The sequence below is a fragment of the Epinephelus fuscoguttatus genome, linkage group LG4 (assembly GCF_011397635.1).
Source record: "Epinephelus fuscoguttatus linkage group LG4, E.fuscoguttatus.final_Chr_v1".
NCBI lineage: Eukaryota > Metazoa > Chordata > Actinopteri > Perciformes > Serranidae > Epinephelus > Epinephelus fuscoguttatus.
Window position 1 is genome coordinate 1,938,427 of NC_064755.1, and position 18,936 is coordinate 1,957,362.

The window sequence follows — 18,936 nt, forward strand, 5'->3', positions numbered from 1 at the left end:
ATAGCTTATTTCCCCCCTTTATGACAACTGTACAGGGGATGAATTTTCATATCTTAAACTCTGCGTGTCTGTGGGTGTGTCTGTCTGTGTGACTGTTCCACGTTTTTCTCCTCATTGACTCGGTCAATCCATGTGAAATTTGGCACAGTGGTAGAGGGTAATGGGAGGATGCGAATGATGCAAAATTACATCAGTTGGCCAAAGGGGGGCACTACAGTAACCGATTGAAATTGCAAACTTTGAATGGGCATATCTCATGCTCCGTACGTTGTAGAGACATGAAACTTTGCACAGAGATGCCTCTCCTCATGAAGAACAAATTACCGCCAAGAACCCATAATTTCCGGTTATATAGATTTTCCCCCATTTTGAGTTTTTTGAAAAACACTTAAAATCGATCTCTTCCTAGGAAGTTTGACTGATCTGCATGAAACTTGGTGAACATAATCTAGGGACCAATATCTAAAGTTCCCTCTTGGCAAAAGTTGGAAAACTTACTAAAACTGAGCTTCTATAAGACAATGAATATTGTGGAGGGCGTGGCTCATCACATAGAGGTGTATAACATCTCAAGGGTTTCACCGATCACCACGCAACTTTGTAGGCATATGACCACCCATAATCTGAGGGAACCCCTCCATTATTGACCCGATAAAACAAAATGGGGGAGCTAGAGAGCTAATTTCTTATCTAGGCCTAACCGCCATATCGATTTTTACTAAACTTGGTAGATAAGTAGATGCCTCAATGTGACTGGAGAAATGTAACTCTAATTGGCAACTGGGTGGGGCTATAACAACAGAAAAATGCTTAAAGGGCCAGTGTGTAAAATGGGTTGTAGGGACAAAAAGCCTTGCGCACGAGTTTTTCAGGAGTGGGTCTATCTAGCGATGAGGTGAATGTTTATTTAGAAATCTAAACCATGTTACGATATTGTAATGAATCCCTCTCAAGCAGGAGACCAGAGGAGCATTCGGGAAAAAGGCCCGTTTATTTGAGCACTCCAGAAACTCCGGTAACACTCCAGGCGGTAAAAGACTCCGTACCAAACTCTGACTCTTTTAGCGTAACAGACACACTTCATAACTTTACACACATACTCGTTTACCATACCGAGTGGGGACCCCCCTCCCCTCTCTGCTCCGGCAATCTCCAGCCCGCACACTGACTGACAGCGTAGCCGGTAAACAGAGCTCAGCTGTTTATTTAGCCTAGCAATACCTCCGGACTATAGTAGCTGCAATGGATGACTTTGAACGCGATTTTGAAGAGTTTCTTGTAGCGGACACAGACCCAGAGCCATACCTGTTTGAGCTGGAGCACACAGATGAGGAACTCCATGTGTTTGATGCTGAGTGGGCGAGAAGAGAGGCTGAATGCACAGAATGGGATTCGGTGCTACTGCTACCATCGTTGGGGAGATATATCATCAGGAGGAAAAGCGCCGCAAAGAGTGCATCACAAGGAGTGTAGTTGCGTCTTCTTTTCCTCGCAGATGACAGTTCGGGTTCATTCTCTCCTGTTGCGTGGTAAGTGTGGTCCATTCGCAAACTTTATAACTAAAAAAACTTTCCACTACTCTCTATCGACGAACTACTAACACTCTCTGCTGTTTCCTCCTCCTTCTTCCTTCCATCCGCTGTCTTCGTTGGTTTATTTATACACGTGAAACACATTCTCTGGCTGGCTGGATTGTCCGCTCGGTCTGCCGTACATACATGGCGGCGCAAGATGGCGACCTCTCTAAAGCAAGGCCCTTGCTATATATATAAAAGCATAATTATAAGGCTACGAAAACCAAACGAATTTTATTTTATAGCGATTATACACTTATATAAATATATTAATGGGTAGAAGATTCAGATTCAGATTCAGATTGACAATAAACCATGCCAAATATTACACACTGGCCCTTTAAAAATGGCTAAAATGTGACTGATGGCTGTGGCTCCCCCTGTGGCTGAATATTTTGGGTTTTTTTTCTAATTTTTGGTATGACAGTCATGGTATGCTGTACATAATCACGGAAACTGTCAATGTGTTCTTCTGTCAGTCATTCATTCTGTCTGTCCCACGTTTTTCTACTCACTGACACGGTCAATCTATGTGGAACTGCACATAGGCATTGAGGATTGGCATAGGTAGAAGGTGACAAAGCTACTTTTTCCAAAAATTACATTATTAGTATATTCTTTTACAAAGTCGCTTTTAATTGAATTGTATGCATTCACCCCACGAGTTACTGTGCAAACGCGTTAATATATGTATCCACCTCAAACGGACATCAGCTGTAGATGAGCAATCGTACTATCAAATTCACAAAAACTCTGTCTGAATACATTGCTCTTCTTAATGGGTTCAGCTGACTATTTAATCTGCAATTTCCTATAACCTGTATCCCAAACACACACCATGTGAAACTGTACGTGGGCAACTGTGCACTCAATGGGTATGGACTAGTTTAAGGATGGACCACTCTGAGTAACAGACTGCAACAATTTCTGTCCACTTTTTTTTTTTTCTTTTTGAAGCTAACAGTCTTGCAAATAGTGACTCAGCAAGATGCCCAGTTTTTGTAAAACTGTATTTTGTAATTGGAAACTCTCTGACTCATGACACAGTCTGAAGATGCGAAAGGGTGTCAGAATTAAGTCTTTTAAAAGTTTTTCAAATTATTCTAGTGTATGATAGACATTAATTACTTATGATGCATCATGGATTCTTTTAAATACATGAAAATGCATCACACTTTACTGAGCACCAACAATGAAACACTATGATGAAGCATGCATTATCATTGATATATCAAGGTACTTCACTTAACACGTAGAGTGATATTGAAGCGTGTTAAGTGCGTATAGGTGAGTATAGATACTCAAAATGCATCATAAGCCCCATCAGTCAACCTCTAGTTGTCAAGAGCATCCATAAGACACTTCAAGTCAGATCTATAATGTTTTATGACTGTTGATATAGTGCATCAGGAAGCATTATGTGTCTTTATGAGTGTAGTCACAGAACATTATAAATGCATTATAATTCACTGTGACTGGCCTTATGATGCATTATAGACGTGGTCTTCATAAAAAGTGCTACCAAAAATTAGATGCAGAACTTCAACTTAGTAACATTCACAGTGAGAGAAAGGGTGAAAAGTAAAGCAAGATGACATTTGCCCCAAATGACTAAATCTACCTCTAACAACACCAAAGTCAGTGCTTTTCACAATACACTGATGAAATACACTTAGTGGAGGTATTCATCCTCAAATAACTGTGTTGGTCACTTGCTTTGATGTGACTACGGCAGTAATAAAGCAGACCATGGATTTATTGAGCATTGGTATTTTGCCTAAAGTAATATTATTAGTATCCAGATAGCACACATACATCTGGCCGACGTCGGCCTAAGGACGACACATCGGCCTTTAATTTATAACGTCTGACAAGCGTTTGTCGCATGGGCGGATATCTTTAAATTTAATACTCTTTTGTCCCAGCTCATCAAACGTCTCTGTTACGTTGGCTTTGGGTCGGCCCATACCTGCCCACATACGGAAGTCGCCACGGAAGGTGGAATTTCATCTCCGTGGTCTATGTTTGGAACTGAGCTCGCAGGTCGCAGCATCTCATCGCAGTTGGTTTCAGATAAGCTAATTGGAATAAATTTGTAGTTTGAAAGGTCCGACCTAAATAAATAAAGGTCGTAATTAACTAAGCATATGAATGGGGCGGCAGTAGCTCAGTCCATAGGGACTTGGGTTGGGAACCGGAGGGTCGCCTGTTCAAGTCCCCGTCTGGACCAAAATATGGCGCGTGGACTGGTAGCTGGAGAGATGCCAGTTCACCTCCTGGGCACTGACGAGGTGCCCCTGAGCAAGGCACTGAACCCCCCAACCGCTCGGAGCGCCTGTCATGGGCAGCCCACTCTGACATCTCTCCACTTAGTGCATGTATAGGTCCAGTTTGTGCATGTGTGTTCGGACCTGTGTGTAATTGACAAACAGAGTGAAAAATTGAATTTCCCCTCGGGGATTAATAAAGTATATAAAATTAAATTAAAATTAAATTAAATTTGTTTGAGTTCCAACAGGCTTTGGAGAGTCTTTCTGGGTGACAGTGACATTTATATAATATAGGAAACAGGCCAAATAAGCCCTCTGAGCTAATGCATGCTGATTAAGCTAACGATGGATCATAAAGTGAGGAGTGCTCACTCTGTAACTAAATTTGAGAACTGAAACATCCCGGGAAATACACTGCCCACTGACAAAGGAAAACAAAAGAAAAAAGAACAACAACAAAAAAGAAAAACCCGCAAGACTTTAAGACTCTTAGTTGACTGAGGGGTCTCCAACTGATGATTGGCATCTTTCACTCCCAGCGGGCAGCCCTAGTTTCAAGTTATTACGGAAAAACTGGCGATATACACAGCCGACATGCTGCTTTTAACTCGCTAAGGTTCTATTGCATTTACAGTAGTGAATGTTGTTTATTGTATTCACAGCAGCCTCTCTGCTGTTCACTGACTTCAGTCAGTGTTGTTTGTGTTAAAAAAAAATACAGATAAAAGTACCAGTAATGTAAGACTTTATCAATACTACAGTCGTTACCCCCGCGGCCAGCTGGGTTTTGGTACCCACCTCTAATGCATTTAGTATTCCGTTTCTGGAACAGTACCCAAAAATGACCCAAAATGGTCCCTTGTGTGGTGGTGGACAAAAGAGAAGCACTGCAGCTGGCAGCGGGTGTGACATGCTGTGTCATTGCCTCTCCCATGTTAAAAACATTGAACGATTTACGACACACAGTTCACATTTTGCACATCCCAGGTTCTGGTCCTTACCAAGCTATGCCCTACACTTATCCCACTAAAGCCAGATGACACCAGACGATATCCAATCAACATCTTCTTTGCATTATGTGAACTTACATCTCATTAAAGAACAAGGTTGATTCAGGTTGACATTACCCCCGCAAAGAACGTCAAATGATGTGACTGATCTGTTAAGCTAATTTAGATTAGATTAGATTTTTCAGATGATCTTAACTAGACCACATATACTCTTTTATCCAGGTATTTGTGAAACAAATTACCATGACTTTTCCTCAACTTTCCGTGTATATTTATAATGTTCCAAAACGTTCCTAGGCCTAGATATTGCTATTTAAAACTTCCAAGACTTTTCCAGGTTTTTCATGACCACAGAAACCTTGCTAGCCTTGCAAAAGTACATCACCCACCTTAGCTGTTATCCTGTTTTTTGCATTACAACCTGTGATTTATATGGATTTTCATTTATTTGCATTTTCTGTAATGGACCAACTCAAAATAGTCAAAATTGGTGTAGTTACAAGTGGTACGTGGATATGTGCTTGCCCATTTGCTATGATGCCCCTAAATAAGACCTGGCTACATAGCAAGGGGGTAGTTTTGCAAGGCACTGTATACCTGGCAAATGCAACCAACCACTGGAAGAATGGTTGGTGGGATATGCGTAGGACACACATCAATACATACAGAGATTATTTCGATTATAGTTAGATGGAGGACCACTCCATTACATCTGAAGAAATAGTAAACAGTAAAAAAAAAAAAAAAAAAAAAAAGCATCTGGAATGGTGTGACCTTTTGTTTTTTTTATCAGTTTCCCAAGAAAACATTTCAACAAGTTCCATAATTCAGTTCTGATATTCAGGTCAGTGCCATGATTCATGACAGGCAAGCCAAAAATGTGTCAAATGTTTCATTTTCCATTTTAAACTGTCATGTAACATTTTCAAAGATAAACAATAATTCTGCTGGACTTGCCTTTTCTCTCTGCTTATGTATTTTCATAGTAAAGGATGATTTTCAGAGAAAGTCTGAGAGAAGGTATGTTATTGACCCAGATATTTATCATCAGTTTTGTCAGCTTGAAAGGTGATATGTCTGTGGAATTATCTAAAATGAAATAAAAATACATCTTACCTTCTCTACGCCCTGTGGTGTCACCCGAACACTAACCCCATCACGGATGTAGAAGCCCAGTGGTTTGTGGGTACCGTGCTTGTGGAGTCGTACACGTCGGTGTGTTTCAGGTAAGATGTCCACATCAATAATGGATGAGATCTGTCTGAAGTTTTGTGGCAGGCCAATCATAAGCCCTGGTTTGTTCTTTGAATGAGTGGAGCCTGAGCCGGTGGTGCGCAGTCCGGTTAAGCCCAGCCCCTTTTTACGCCTCTGAAGGGAGTTGGTAGCAAAAACTACTGGTTCATCCTCTGAAAGGAGAGGATGGAAAGAGAAGTTCATTATTCATTATTGGTGCTTTTGAACAATTCACGATTTATAATTGAAAAATTAACTTCAAGAAATATTTCAACAGCTTGGGAAACTGGCCAAGTTTCTATCACTTGACAGCTAAGTCAGTCACCAATAGTCAAACCTCAGATTTAAGAAGAGCAATTTGGATTCCATCGTGGCTGTGGATCAGTGGACCAGCTCTTTACCCTTGCAGGGCAGCTGGAGGGGTGATGAGAGTTTGCCCATCCAGTCTCCATGCGTTTTGTGGACTTGAAGAAATATTATGACTGCATCCCATAGGGAATCCTGTTGGAGGTACTGCCGTAGGGTGGCTGGGTTAAGTCTTAGGAAAAGGGGGAGGATCCCTCAGGAGGAGCTGGAAAGCATTGCTCAGCCTCCTGCTCCTGTGACTTAGCCCAACATAGACGGATGGAAATGGATGCATGTGGCATTTCCAACATCAATTGTGCCACCAAAAGCAGGGGTTCTTTAGCAAGATGTTGGCTGCATGTCCAGTGTTAATTGTGTCACAGAGAGCGAGTGTTCTTGAGTGTGACATTGGGGACATTTCCAGCTTTGATTGTGCCTGTTAAAGCTGGTGGTTTCTAGCGAGACATGGGCTGCATTTCCAGCATCAGTCATGCCACCAAAAGCTGATGTTTTTTTCGAGCCAAGACTTTTTTTTTTTTAGCAAGACTTCAGCAGCTGAGATATAAGCCCAAACATATCTGTGGTCTGTAAAACATACAATCCCAAAATTTATTTTGGTGATTGGGTTGGTTGCCTATGTACTAGCATAGTCTTTATCAATTTTGTTTGTCCCAACTGTGTGTTAAAAGCTTGACTTGACTTAAAAGGTGACGGTGCTTCGTGATTTGTTTTCCCCTGCTGTCTGCACTGTCTGGCATCTCCTCCTGTGAGTTTCTTCTTCACTGTAAGTTAGTTAACTTCCTTTCACTTTACCCCCATTGCTTTGTCAATAACGCAGCAAGACAGCTCTGCCCTGTTTTGTTGTTTTTTGTCCCCACCCAAGCGTGATATATTAGAATTATAAACAGGTGGAATGTGTTAATTGTAATGAATAACACAATCCTATGCTAAAGTTGCACCCAGGACCCTATTTAAACAGTGTACAGCATATGGTCTTAAGTGCATAGCACAAGTGCATTTATGGCATGTCTCACTCAACTTTTGCAGGTTGAATGGCACATAATCCTGGTGCAAAGTAAGGCAAAATGGGGCAAAATCATGTGAGTGTTGGGCATGACTTGAAGTCAACCAATCAGAGTATGATCTCCAATTCCCTTTATAAGCCAGGTGCACCTGCACCTGGTGCACTGCTATTTACATTGCAGATTTGGTAAATTGCAAGCAAGTAGTTTCCTGCTGAGGGTAATGCTGTAAGAGGAGTAATGTCACTGCAGCAAATAACATGGAGCACTTAAGCAGAAAACTTAATACTTCAGAATCTCTCTCATTCTCACTCCTGCAAAGTAAATCAGCACAGCCTTCCCACTGGTCACCTAATTTCACTCTCATATCTGCAACAGTTGTAACCATTTCCTCCTCCCTGGCCCTCATACATCCATCACAGACCAGCATCAATGGACAGCCTCCTGCCCCACGTTCATCCCGATCTTCAAATTTGTTTATACTTCCTCAACATGTTGTACTTCCCTGTCTTATTAAACCTTTACACACCGCTTGGTCGTGGCACAGTCCTTGGGGCAAACTTTAGTTTACCAGTTGGCTTAAGTCTGGGAGCAGGACCACATCTCACTACTTATACCTTGTTATTCCTCCCCATGCTATTTGTTTCCATTTTCATTTTTCGTAATTAAAATTTTTATTGCTTTTTAAAAAGATGAAAATCATTAACAAAATAACACAACAATCAAAAACAAAATCAAAAAAACAGCCAGGAAATCTAGCAAATACTGACAGACATTAGTACAGGAAAGGCTGCTATTCAGTCACAGTGGTGAGCCAATCATTAGTGCAATGTGTCAGAGGTGCACTAAACCACATCACAAGTGCCTTTACATGATCAAATTGTTCCTTACCGACTAGGGCATTAACAGAAAAGTTGATTTGTCGACGTGTTGACATCAGTGGCACAAGTCAACACCCCCCGGGAGGAGTCGACAAGTCGTGTGTTTTTTCCCTCTCTCCCTCTCTTTCTCTCTGTGTGCTTGTGTACGGAATGCAATCGCTGCCTCTGATTGGCTTATGCTGATACATTCCTCCACAAGTAAAGAACCCTTAGGACATTCCCATAGTGCATATATATATGCAAGGGCATAGGTTTGATTTTCACATTGGTAGGGACATAAAAGTGCTCCATGGCGGCGACCTGTACGTTGATGCTTTTTTAATGCAGTTTCACGTGATGTGAAACTCATCACTGCTTTATAATGCATATTTACAGTGGAAAGTATTCAGACCCCTTTAAATTTTTCACTCTTTGTTTCAATGCAGCCATTTGCTAAAATCAAAAAAGTTCATTTTATTCCTCATGAACTACACTCAGCACCCCATCTTGACAGAAAAAAACAGAAATGTAGACATTTTTGCAAATTTATTAAAAAAGAAAAACTAAAATATCACATGGTCATAAGTATTCAGACCCTTTGCTCAGTATTGAGTAGAAGCACCCTTTTGAGCTAGTACAGCCATGAGTCTTCTTGGGAATGATGCAACAAGTTTTTCACACCTGGATTTGGGGATCCTCTGCCATTCTTCCTTGCAGATCCTCTCCAGTTCTGTCAGGTTGGATGGTGAACGTTGGTGGACAGCCATTTTCAGGTCTCTCCAGAGATGCTCAATTGGGTTTAGGTCAGGACTCTGGCTGGGCCAGTCAAGAATGGTCACAGAGTTGTTCTGAAGCCACTCCTTTGTCATTTTAGCTGTGTGCTTAGGGTCATTGTCTTGTTGGAAGGTGAACCTTCGGCCCAGTCTGAGGTCCTGAGCACTCTGGAAGAGGTTTTCTTCCAGGATATCTCTGTACTTGGCCGCATTCATCTTTCCTTCAATTGCAACCAGTCGTCCTGTCCCTGTAGCTGAAAAACACCCCTATAGCATGATGCTGCCACCACCATGTTTCACTGTTGGGACTGTATTGGGCAGGTGATGAGCAGTGCCTGGTTTTCTCCACACATACCGCTTAGAATTAACGCCAAAAAGTTCAATCTTGGTCTCATCAGACCAGAGAATCTTATTTCTCATAGTCTGGGAGTCCTTCATGTGTTTTTTGGCAAACTCTATGCGGGCTTTCATATGTCTTGCAATGAGGAGAGGCTTCCGTCGGGCCACTCTGCCATAAACCCCCGATTGGTGGAGGGCTGCAGTGATAGTTGACTTTGTGGAACTTTCTCCCATCTCAATACTGCATCTCTGGAGTTCAGCCACAATGATCTTTGGGTTCTTCTTTGCCTCTCTCACCTCTCCCACGATTGCTCAGTTTGGCTGGACGGCCAGGTCTAGGAAGAGTTCTGGTCGTCCCAATCTTCTTCCATTTAAGGATTATGGAGGCCACTGTGTTCTTAGGAACCTTGAGTGCTGCAGAAATTCTTTTGTAACCTTGGCCAGATCTGTGCCTTGCCACAATTCTGTCTCTGAGCTCCTTGGGCAGTTCCTTCGACCTCATGATTCTCATTTGCTCTGACATGCACTATGAGCTGTAAGGTCTTATATAGACAGGTGTGTGCCTTTCCTAATCAAGTCCAATCAGTTTAATTAAACACAGCTGGACTCCACTGAAGGAGCAGAACCATCTCAAGGAGGATCAGAAGAAATGGACAGCATGTGAGTTAAATATGGGTGTCACAGCAAAGGGTCTGAATACTTATGACCACGTGTTTTTCTTTTTTAATAAATTTGCAAAAATTTCTACATTTCTGTTTTTTTCTGTCAAGATGGGGTGCTGAGTGTACATTCATGAGGAATAAAATGAACTTTTTTGATTTTAGCAAATGGCTGCAATGAAACAAAGAGTGAAAAATTTAAAGGGGTCTGAATACTTTCCGTACCCACTGTAGATATCTACACTAAATACAAGAATGTCTTGGTTATTGTATTCTCTAATGTTATCAGTTACATCAATATACACTGATAACTTCACCACATCTGTCCGTATGTGCTTCCCAGGGTAAACTATAACATCTATGATTATCAAGTTTTAATATAATCTTTTCAGGCCCAGTCTCACCTGTGAGACTCCTGTCTCTCCTCTATCTCCTCCTGTCTCTCTTCCATTTCCTTCTGTCTCTCTTCCTGCCTCTCCTCCTCCATCTCCTCCAGTCTCTCTACTACTTGTAATCTGACAAAAAATATATTGATGCAAGACATGTGAACAGTGGGACAATTTGAGATGCAACAGTCATAGATTTTGATTGTTGTAGCCTGAGGAAAACATACTGTATGTTTTACGATTGTGTAATTCATTACACAACATCTGAATGTATATAGGCTAACGAACAGCCATAATGTCAACACAAGTTAGTCAGCTTCATCATGTTAAACATAAATAAAATAAATCAACAAAAATGTAAATGCTCCAAAATCATTATAATAAAACTGTGTGCAAAATGTTGCACTTACACCCAATATCTATTACATAAATATGACTCCGTTTTGGTGTTTTTACTGGGAGCAGTGGATCTCTATTCTCCTAAGTCTCTCCTTCACACACCATGGATGCTGAAGACTGTCAGTGAAGGAGCTATTATTTATAGTGTTTACACTTTATTTGTTCAGACTGTTTCTATCATGTCATCTTACTACAAACATTAATTTGAACTGTGTCATCACTACATGACATCTATGATTGCTGATGGAGCATGTGAAGTGGAATTTCATGTTCTCTGGCATATAATATTGATCTAATACTTGCCAAACTTAGCTCAGCTAGTATTAGCTTGTTAGCATCTCATTATCTAGCAAAGAGTTGCCAAGGAACGCCATTCAGTTAGCTTAACATCAACAGGTGTTGGCAAAAAATATGATTTTTTTTAGCTTATTTACTGAACCAACCAACTCACATCTGTTTTCTTCCTTTTCATCCAGTTCATCTGTTGTTGGTGCTGGGCCTGCTGGCGTTTCATTTCTCGGCCATTTTTTATCCTTGTATGCGTGTCTTGTGTGTAAGTCAGTGGAGAGAGCAGTGCTGGGGAGGACCAATCACGCATTATCAAAATAACGGTCGATGAGCAATACGAGGTTAGAGGCGGGACATATGGTAGACACCAACGATTGTCAACCCTTTGTGTACCACATTGAGCAGACTCTGACAGCCAGTGTTTATTTTGGTAGGGACAATACTGAAGGGGCTGAATATTGGTAGGGACGTGTCCCTACCGTCCCTACCCAATCCTATACCTATACATATATGTGCCAAGCTCTTGCCTGCATTTCCAACATGGATCATCGTCAAGTAGGCCTTTGTTTCCATTTTCTTGAACCACATTCACTTTCCCTCCGACTCATCCTTTCCTTCAATCCCATCTCTCCCTCGGCATTGTCTTCATCCACTCCCCTTAACCACATCTCATTACAAGCATCCCTGCCTACCAAGAAAATCTGCCAAAATTCCGTCAGGCATTTTTATATCAGGTACGAGTGATTCATGCTGTCCTCAAGTATGGTTGCCCAGCAATTATACCATAGTTTTTGGTATAGTTGATTTTCACACTTGACACATACTGTGCTGGAACCATACTGTGTACTGTGAACTTTATTTGAGACAAACCTTTCAAGTGGACTTGAGCAAGGTTCAGTGCACTGTTCCATGATGTGGTGCAAAGTGTTCACACTTATCCAAAGAACCAGACTGAGGTCAAGCATGGGCTGATATGGGCCCGGGTCCCTGATGTGAAAGCCTCCTTTGGTCTTTTCAAATTTCCTTCCGACCGAACTTCTTCACCGCGAGGACTCAGTAACTACTTCATCTGTATCATCACTCAAGCTTAATTAAGCATGCAAGATGGAGCTAAAACCATAGCACCAGTCCCATTCCTCCTGGAATGACATTCTCTTTCGTGATGATCACACCACCAAGCCACGAGTCATTCAGCTTTGAACCTCTTTTGACTGTTTTGACTTGGGTTGTCTCTTCACATGGAGTAGACTCAACCGCTTATAGGCAGGAAATTCTTTACCACATTGAAATTCTAGAGCGCTGCCTTCTTTAGTGAACATCACACAGATGCGCTACGATCCAAACAACATCTGAAACACCCATGCGCTCTTGAAGCTTTTCTTGGGGGCTCTATCTGAAGCAGAGTTCACGAAAAGGTAACTACCCTACCCTGTCTCACTCCTGTGGTCCCTCCTGCCTACCTGCCTTCAACAAACACATCCGTCATTGCACCCACCCATGACCCAGAGACCTAGCCCTCATCCCTCAATCTTCCATCCCTTCATCCCTTCATTCCTCACTCTTCATCCCTTGATCATCATGCTGTCATTGCTTACTTTTCATCCATTCGTCCCTCGACCCCATTACCTCATCCCTTCAATCCTCATCCCTCAACCCTTCAACCCTCATCCCTTCATCCCTCATTCATTCGACCCTCGATCCTCATCCATTCATCCCTCAGCCCCTCATTCCTCATCCTTCCATCTTCATCCTTTCATCCCGCATCCTTCACCCCTTGACCCTTATCCCTTTAATAATACATTTTATTTATAAGGTGCCTTTCATGTCACTCAAGGTCGCAGTACAACAATAAAAAAAAAACTACAACTACAACAACAATTAAAACACATCTAAAATACAACAGAAAAATAGTGCAGAGTTTGCAGCAGAACATTAAAAGACAGAGGAAACATTAACACTCGCCTGCCTAAACAGGTAGGTTTGTGGTGGGAGGGAGGGATGGAGGGAGTTCCAGACACGAGGGGCAGGACTCGAGGGGCACAGCAGCTGAAGGCTCTAGACCCCATAGTGGACAGATGGGTTGGGGGGACAGTCAGGCTGATGGAGGAGGCAGACCTGAGAGACCGGGTGGGGATATTGATGTGTAGGAGAGCAGAAAGGTATGAGGGAGCGAGATTATGGATGGCCTTAAATGTATGGAGGAGGATTTTATCGTTAATATGGTGTTTGATGGGAAGCCAGTGGAGTGGAGGACGACACCCAGACTCTTAACCTGAGGGGAGGGGGAAACCGAGGAGTTGTCTATGGTGAGGGTGGACTTTGAGCCAATGAGGACTACCCCAGTTTTATCACTATTGAGTTTAAGGAAATTTGAGGAGAACAAGGCTTTGATTTCCTGCAAGCAGGCACAGAGGGAGGAGGGTGGGAAGGTGGAAGTGGGTTTGGAGGAAACGTAGAGCTGGGTGTCGTCCGCGTAACAGTGGAAATGGATATTATGTTTACGGAATATCAGTCCAAGTGGGAAGAGATAAATAATAAATAGGATAGGGCCAAGGACAGAGCCCTGGGGAACACCGGAGGAGAGGGGGGATGGATGGGATGTGAATGATTTCAACTGGATGAACTGAGTACGGCCAGAGAGATATGAGTGAAACCAGTCTAGGGGTGTGTCAGTTATACCAATGGAAGTTGGTCTGTCAAGGAGGATGGAGTGTGATACAGTGTCGAAGGCCGGCTCAAGTCAAGGAGGATGAGGAGCCATTAGGAGGTCATTTGAGATTTTAAGGAGGGCCGTTTCTGTGCTGTGGCCGGGGCGAAAACCAGACTGGAACTGTTCATAGAGGTTATTGTTGGAGAGATGAGTCTGAACCTGTGATGCCACTGCCTTTTCCAGTATTTTAGAGAGAAATGGCAGGTTGAAGATGGGATGAAGGTTATTGTAGTTGCTGGGTCTGAACCAGGTTTTTTCAGTATCGGTGTCACTGCAGCAGATTTGAATGGCTGTTATCAGGGGCAGCAGAGAGGGGAGGGAGGCTATAACTAGGGAGGATGGCAGGGGGTCAAGTTGGCAGGTGGATGGCTTGGATTTCCAGATGACTTCTGATAAATCGGCGGCAGAGGGGAGTTGGAAGCATGAGAGTGGTGCAGAGGGGGGGAGTGGAGAACTAGAGGAGATAGACAGCTGGACATGTGGGGGTTCAGTTGCTGGTGGACAGTACTTATTTTTGAGTTGAAAAATGACATCAGGGAGTTACAGTGGTCAGTGGAGTAGACATGTGGGGGAAGGGAATCTGTGGGGCGCAGTGTGTTGTTGACCACTGAGAACAGGGCCCTGGTGTTCCCAGCACCAGCAGAGATTATTTCAGCGAAGTATTGTGATTTGGCTGAGGAGAGGGCAGGCTCAGGAGAGAAAGATGGCGCCAGTGTGTGTGGCCAGCCATCTGTCAGGGCTGCTTGGATTCCTGTTTGCTTTATTATTGTTCTGTATTTGCTGCCAAGATATATCTGCTTTACTGGTGTATGATCGCCAAGCACTTCTTAACATCAGAACATCCCAAGAGACGCTGTTCAAGCATGATTTGGACAATCAAACCTCGAGCCTCCCACCATCCCTGGCGTCTGTGCCGGCTTACCTGCGCCGCTCACCTGCTGTCATTTCGCGGAAGAAGCGGTCCAGAAGACGGGGCAAGCGGGGAGGTGTTTTGGTGAGAATCAGAGCTCGCCTGGGATCTGCCTGCAGGTCGGGTCCCTGCTGCTGTTCGGGCAGATTTTCTGCGCCTCTGCGACCGCTGGGGCTTCGGTGGATCCAGCCTGTTGTTCCCACACACCCGGTCGCAGGCCGGCTTCACCTGCCAGTGGAGACTCCCTTTCCCAGGCGGAGCCGGGTGCGCCGCGGCGGTGTGCAGTACGGAAACCTTTGTCCTCTTGCCCGCACCTCCAAACCGGACCGCGAGGAGATGACTCTTCGTTTTGCTCTATTTAATGCTAGATCGCTAGCAAACAAGACTTTTGTGCTGAACGATTTCTTCACCTCGCATGAACTGGATCTTATGCTTCTCACGGAGACCTGGCTTAATGTTGGTGAGTCCACTCCATTCTCCGAACTTGTTCCTCCTGGCTGCTTGTTTTTTAGCTCCCCTCGGTCCACTGGTAAAGGTGGGGGGCTAGCGACTGTATACCAATCCAGCCTTCAATGCCGACAGGTGCAGACAGACTCTTTCCCCAGCTTTGAACTACAGACACTTGTTATCAACTCAAACTCTCCTGTCCTGTGCGCGCTCATCTATCGTCCGCCAAAATTTAACAAGGACTTTATACAGGACTTTTCAGATTTTGTGACAGGACTAACATTAAATTATGATCGGTTCATAATTGCTGGAGATTTTAATGTTCATGTCTGCTGTCAAACTAGACCTTTGGTCAATGAATTTCTGAATCTGATTGACTCATTTAATCTCACTCAGTCAGTGACTGGTCCCACACATGAGAAGGGACATACTTTGGACCTTGTGTTGTCATTCGGTCTAAGTGTATGTGTCACTGACATTTGTGATATGCGTATTTCTGATCATTTTCCTGTCATGTTCAATGTTACGCTGCCTTGTTCTCAAGCTAAACCGTGCGTCCCGGCGCACAGGGTGCGTACAATTACTGCTTCAACAGCATCTCGGTTTTCTGCAGCTTTTAACGATTCTGCACTCCACTCTCTGGATTGTAATGTTAGTCCCGATGAGTTCATGGCTGTTTTTAATTCCTCTTGTAATGATTTACTGGACTTGGTGGCTCCATTTAGGATTAGATGCTCCAAGCCAGTGACAGAGCCGTGGCTGAATGACGCCACGCGTGCTCTCAGACGCACTTGTAGACACACTGAGCGAAAATGGAAAAAAGATCATCTTCAAATTTCTTTAGATATTTTAAAAACCAGCCTATTGGAGTATCAGAGAGCAGTTAAAGTAGCAAAAACACGGTTTTTATCTAACCTTGTGTCAAGTAATAGTCACAAACCTCAGTTTCTTTTTAACACTCTCAGCTCTCTTATTAACTCTGGTAACTCCAATCATGTTGTGCCTTCACTTATATTGTGTGAAAAATTTCTTACATTTTTTAAAGACAAGATTGCCGCTATTAGGCCCTCTCCTTCTCCCTACGTTTCTGATCCTGCTATTCTTCCTTCATGTTCAGCTGTCTTTGAGAACTTTGAGCAGATGTCCCTCCCCTCTTTAGCTGAAATAGTACAACATTTGCGGCCATCTCACTGCCCCTTAGATATCATACCACCTCGCCTATTCAAGGATGTTTTCAATACCCTTGCTTCATGTATTGTTGACCTAATTAATTCCTCTCTGAGGTCTGGCTGTGTTCCAGCTGCCTTTAAGCATGCTGTAGTACAGCCCTCATTAAAAGAGCAATCTTGACCCTGATGTTTTGTCTAATTTCAGGCCCATTTCGAAGCTCCCTTTTCTATCAAAGGTTCTGGAAAAGGTAGTTTATGAGCAACTGCAATCACACATTGACTTACATGGTATCGCTGAGAAATTCCAGTCTGGTTTTAAATCGCGACATAGTACAGAAACGGCCCTTTTAAGAGTTTTTAATGACCTGCTTTTAACTGTTGATTCTGGTAACTCCGCTGTCCTGGTTCTTCTGGATCTCTCTGCCGCCTTTGACACAGTGGATCACGACATTCTTCTGTCACGTCTTGATTCCTGTGTAGGCATTAAAGGCACAGCGCTAAAATGGTTCCAGTCTTATTTGTCAGATAGGAGTTTTTCTGTCCATCTTGGCCAGTACTCTTCTGCTGCGTCCCCACTTAATTGTGGGTTACCACAAGGCTCCATTTTGGGCCCCATTTTATTCTCGTTGTATATGCTTCCCTTGGGGTCTATTTTTAAAAAGTACAACATCTCCTTCCATTGTTTTGCGGATGACCTTCAGATCTATCTGCCCATAATAACAAACAGTGACGCCTCTATCCAGGCTTTGTTGAAGTGTCTTAATGATATACAATCATGGATGGAGATAAACTTCCTTAACCTGAACAAAAATAAAACAGAGATAATCTTATTTGGTAAAACTAATTTGTTGGATGGCTATGATAGTGCCATCGGTCCTTTGGCATCTTTCTGTCATCCTGCTGTGAGGAACCTTGGCGTGATATTCGATGCTGTTTTTAAACTGGATAAACAGATCAGTTCAGTTGTCAAGACGAGCTTCTTTCAGTTAAGACTCCTCAGTAAGGTGAAGGCCTACCTCCCTCCACATGACTTTGAGAGAGTAATTCATGCATTTATCACGTCTCGTTTAGACTATTGTAACTCTCTGTATGCTGGACTTGACCAGTCTTCATTGCGCTGTTTGCAGGCTGTTCAAAATGCAGCTGCCCGATTATTAACAGGGAAAAAACGCCATGACCACATCACACCTGTACTGGCTTCCTTACATTGGCTTCCAGTTTCCTTCAGGATCCAGTTTAAAATTGTATTACTCGTTTTTAAAAGTCTTAATGGCCTGGCACCATCCTATTTGTCTGAGCTACTACACCCCCACACCCCAGTTAGAGCAATGAGGTCTACCAACTTGTTGCTGCTGGAGGTTCCTAGATCTAAACTTAAAAGTAGAGGTGATAGAGCCTTCTCGGTGGCAGCCCCCAATCTGTGGAACAGCCTGCCACTGCATATAAGAGCTGCTCAGACTCTTGAGCATTTTAAATCCCTGCTGAAAACCCATTTCTTCTCACTAGCTTTCAGCACTAGTTAAGCATGAGATCTTGGTTTTAGAACTATTTATTTTATCTTGATTTGTTTTATGAGGTTTTATTGGTGATTTTATTACGTTTTATTGTTTTATTTTATCATGTGTTTTTAGAGAGGGATGTTTATATTTATTTAATTTATATTTGTGTATTTAACTTCCTTGCCTGTACAGCACTTTGGTCAACTGAGGTTGTTTTTAATGTGCTATAGAAATAAACTTGACTTGACTTGACTTTTTATTGGAGAATGTGAGCATGGTACAACTGCCTGTGAACAGCGAGTCCGTATTTTCTGGAAAGCCGTTGCAGCTGACGTCCTTTGGCTTTCAGCTGACGTAGGTGAGGGGAGAACCAAGGGGCAGAGTGGGGGAATGTGACAGTCCGGGTTTTGAGGGGAGCGAATGAGTCCAGCAGAGTTTGGAGACCATCATTGTAAATGGAGACCAGCTGATCCGGGGTGCATGGGTGATTGATGATGGGGAAACTGTCATTGCCTGTTGTGAGGTCTGATAAATTAATGTTTTTTAAATTGCGGAAGGACATAACACATGACTGTTTGGTTTTGGATAGTGACAAACTCAAATTAAATTAAAGCTGCGAAGCAGCGTTGGGCGGGACCTCGGCCCCTCGCCGTCGTCCCCCAGCTCAAGTTGGAGACATAAGCCATGTGACCTCATGAAACTTTGACATGTGTGATGAACAAACAACACACACACACAAACACACACAGGCTTGTGTCTGTCAGACTGAAGCCATTGTTATGCTAATTAATGACCATGTAATTAGGTGACAGCACAGGCACTTCATGCTCAGTTTAACTAATGACTAATGATAACAGAATCAGCAGGAGGCATTTGACACCACAGCAGCAACACTACCTCACACGTCACACTATCCAGGCACCACTGTGATAGAAGTTAACCTGCGAGACAATGGAGCACAAAGGCTCTGCAGAAGAGACCGAGTTACTGACATGCAGTACGGCTGAGTTAGTGACATGCAGTAACAGGACACGAGAGACAGA

At 43.1% G+C, this 18,936-nt stretch overlaps 1 protein-coding gene across 1 annotated transcript in view; it reads right to left on the reverse strand.

Moving 5' to 3' along the window:
* Positions 1-18,936, reverse strand: part of pard6a (par-6 family cell polarity regulator alpha) — a 124,254-nt gene that overhangs the window by 16,931 nt on the left and 88,387 nt on the right. The window contains exon 3 of the mRNA XM_049574488.1: positions 5,971-6,260. Coding sequence (XP_049430445.1) covers positions 5,971-6,260 — 290 coding nt within the window. The remainder of the gene's footprint in view (positions 1-5,970; positions 6,261-18,936) is intronic.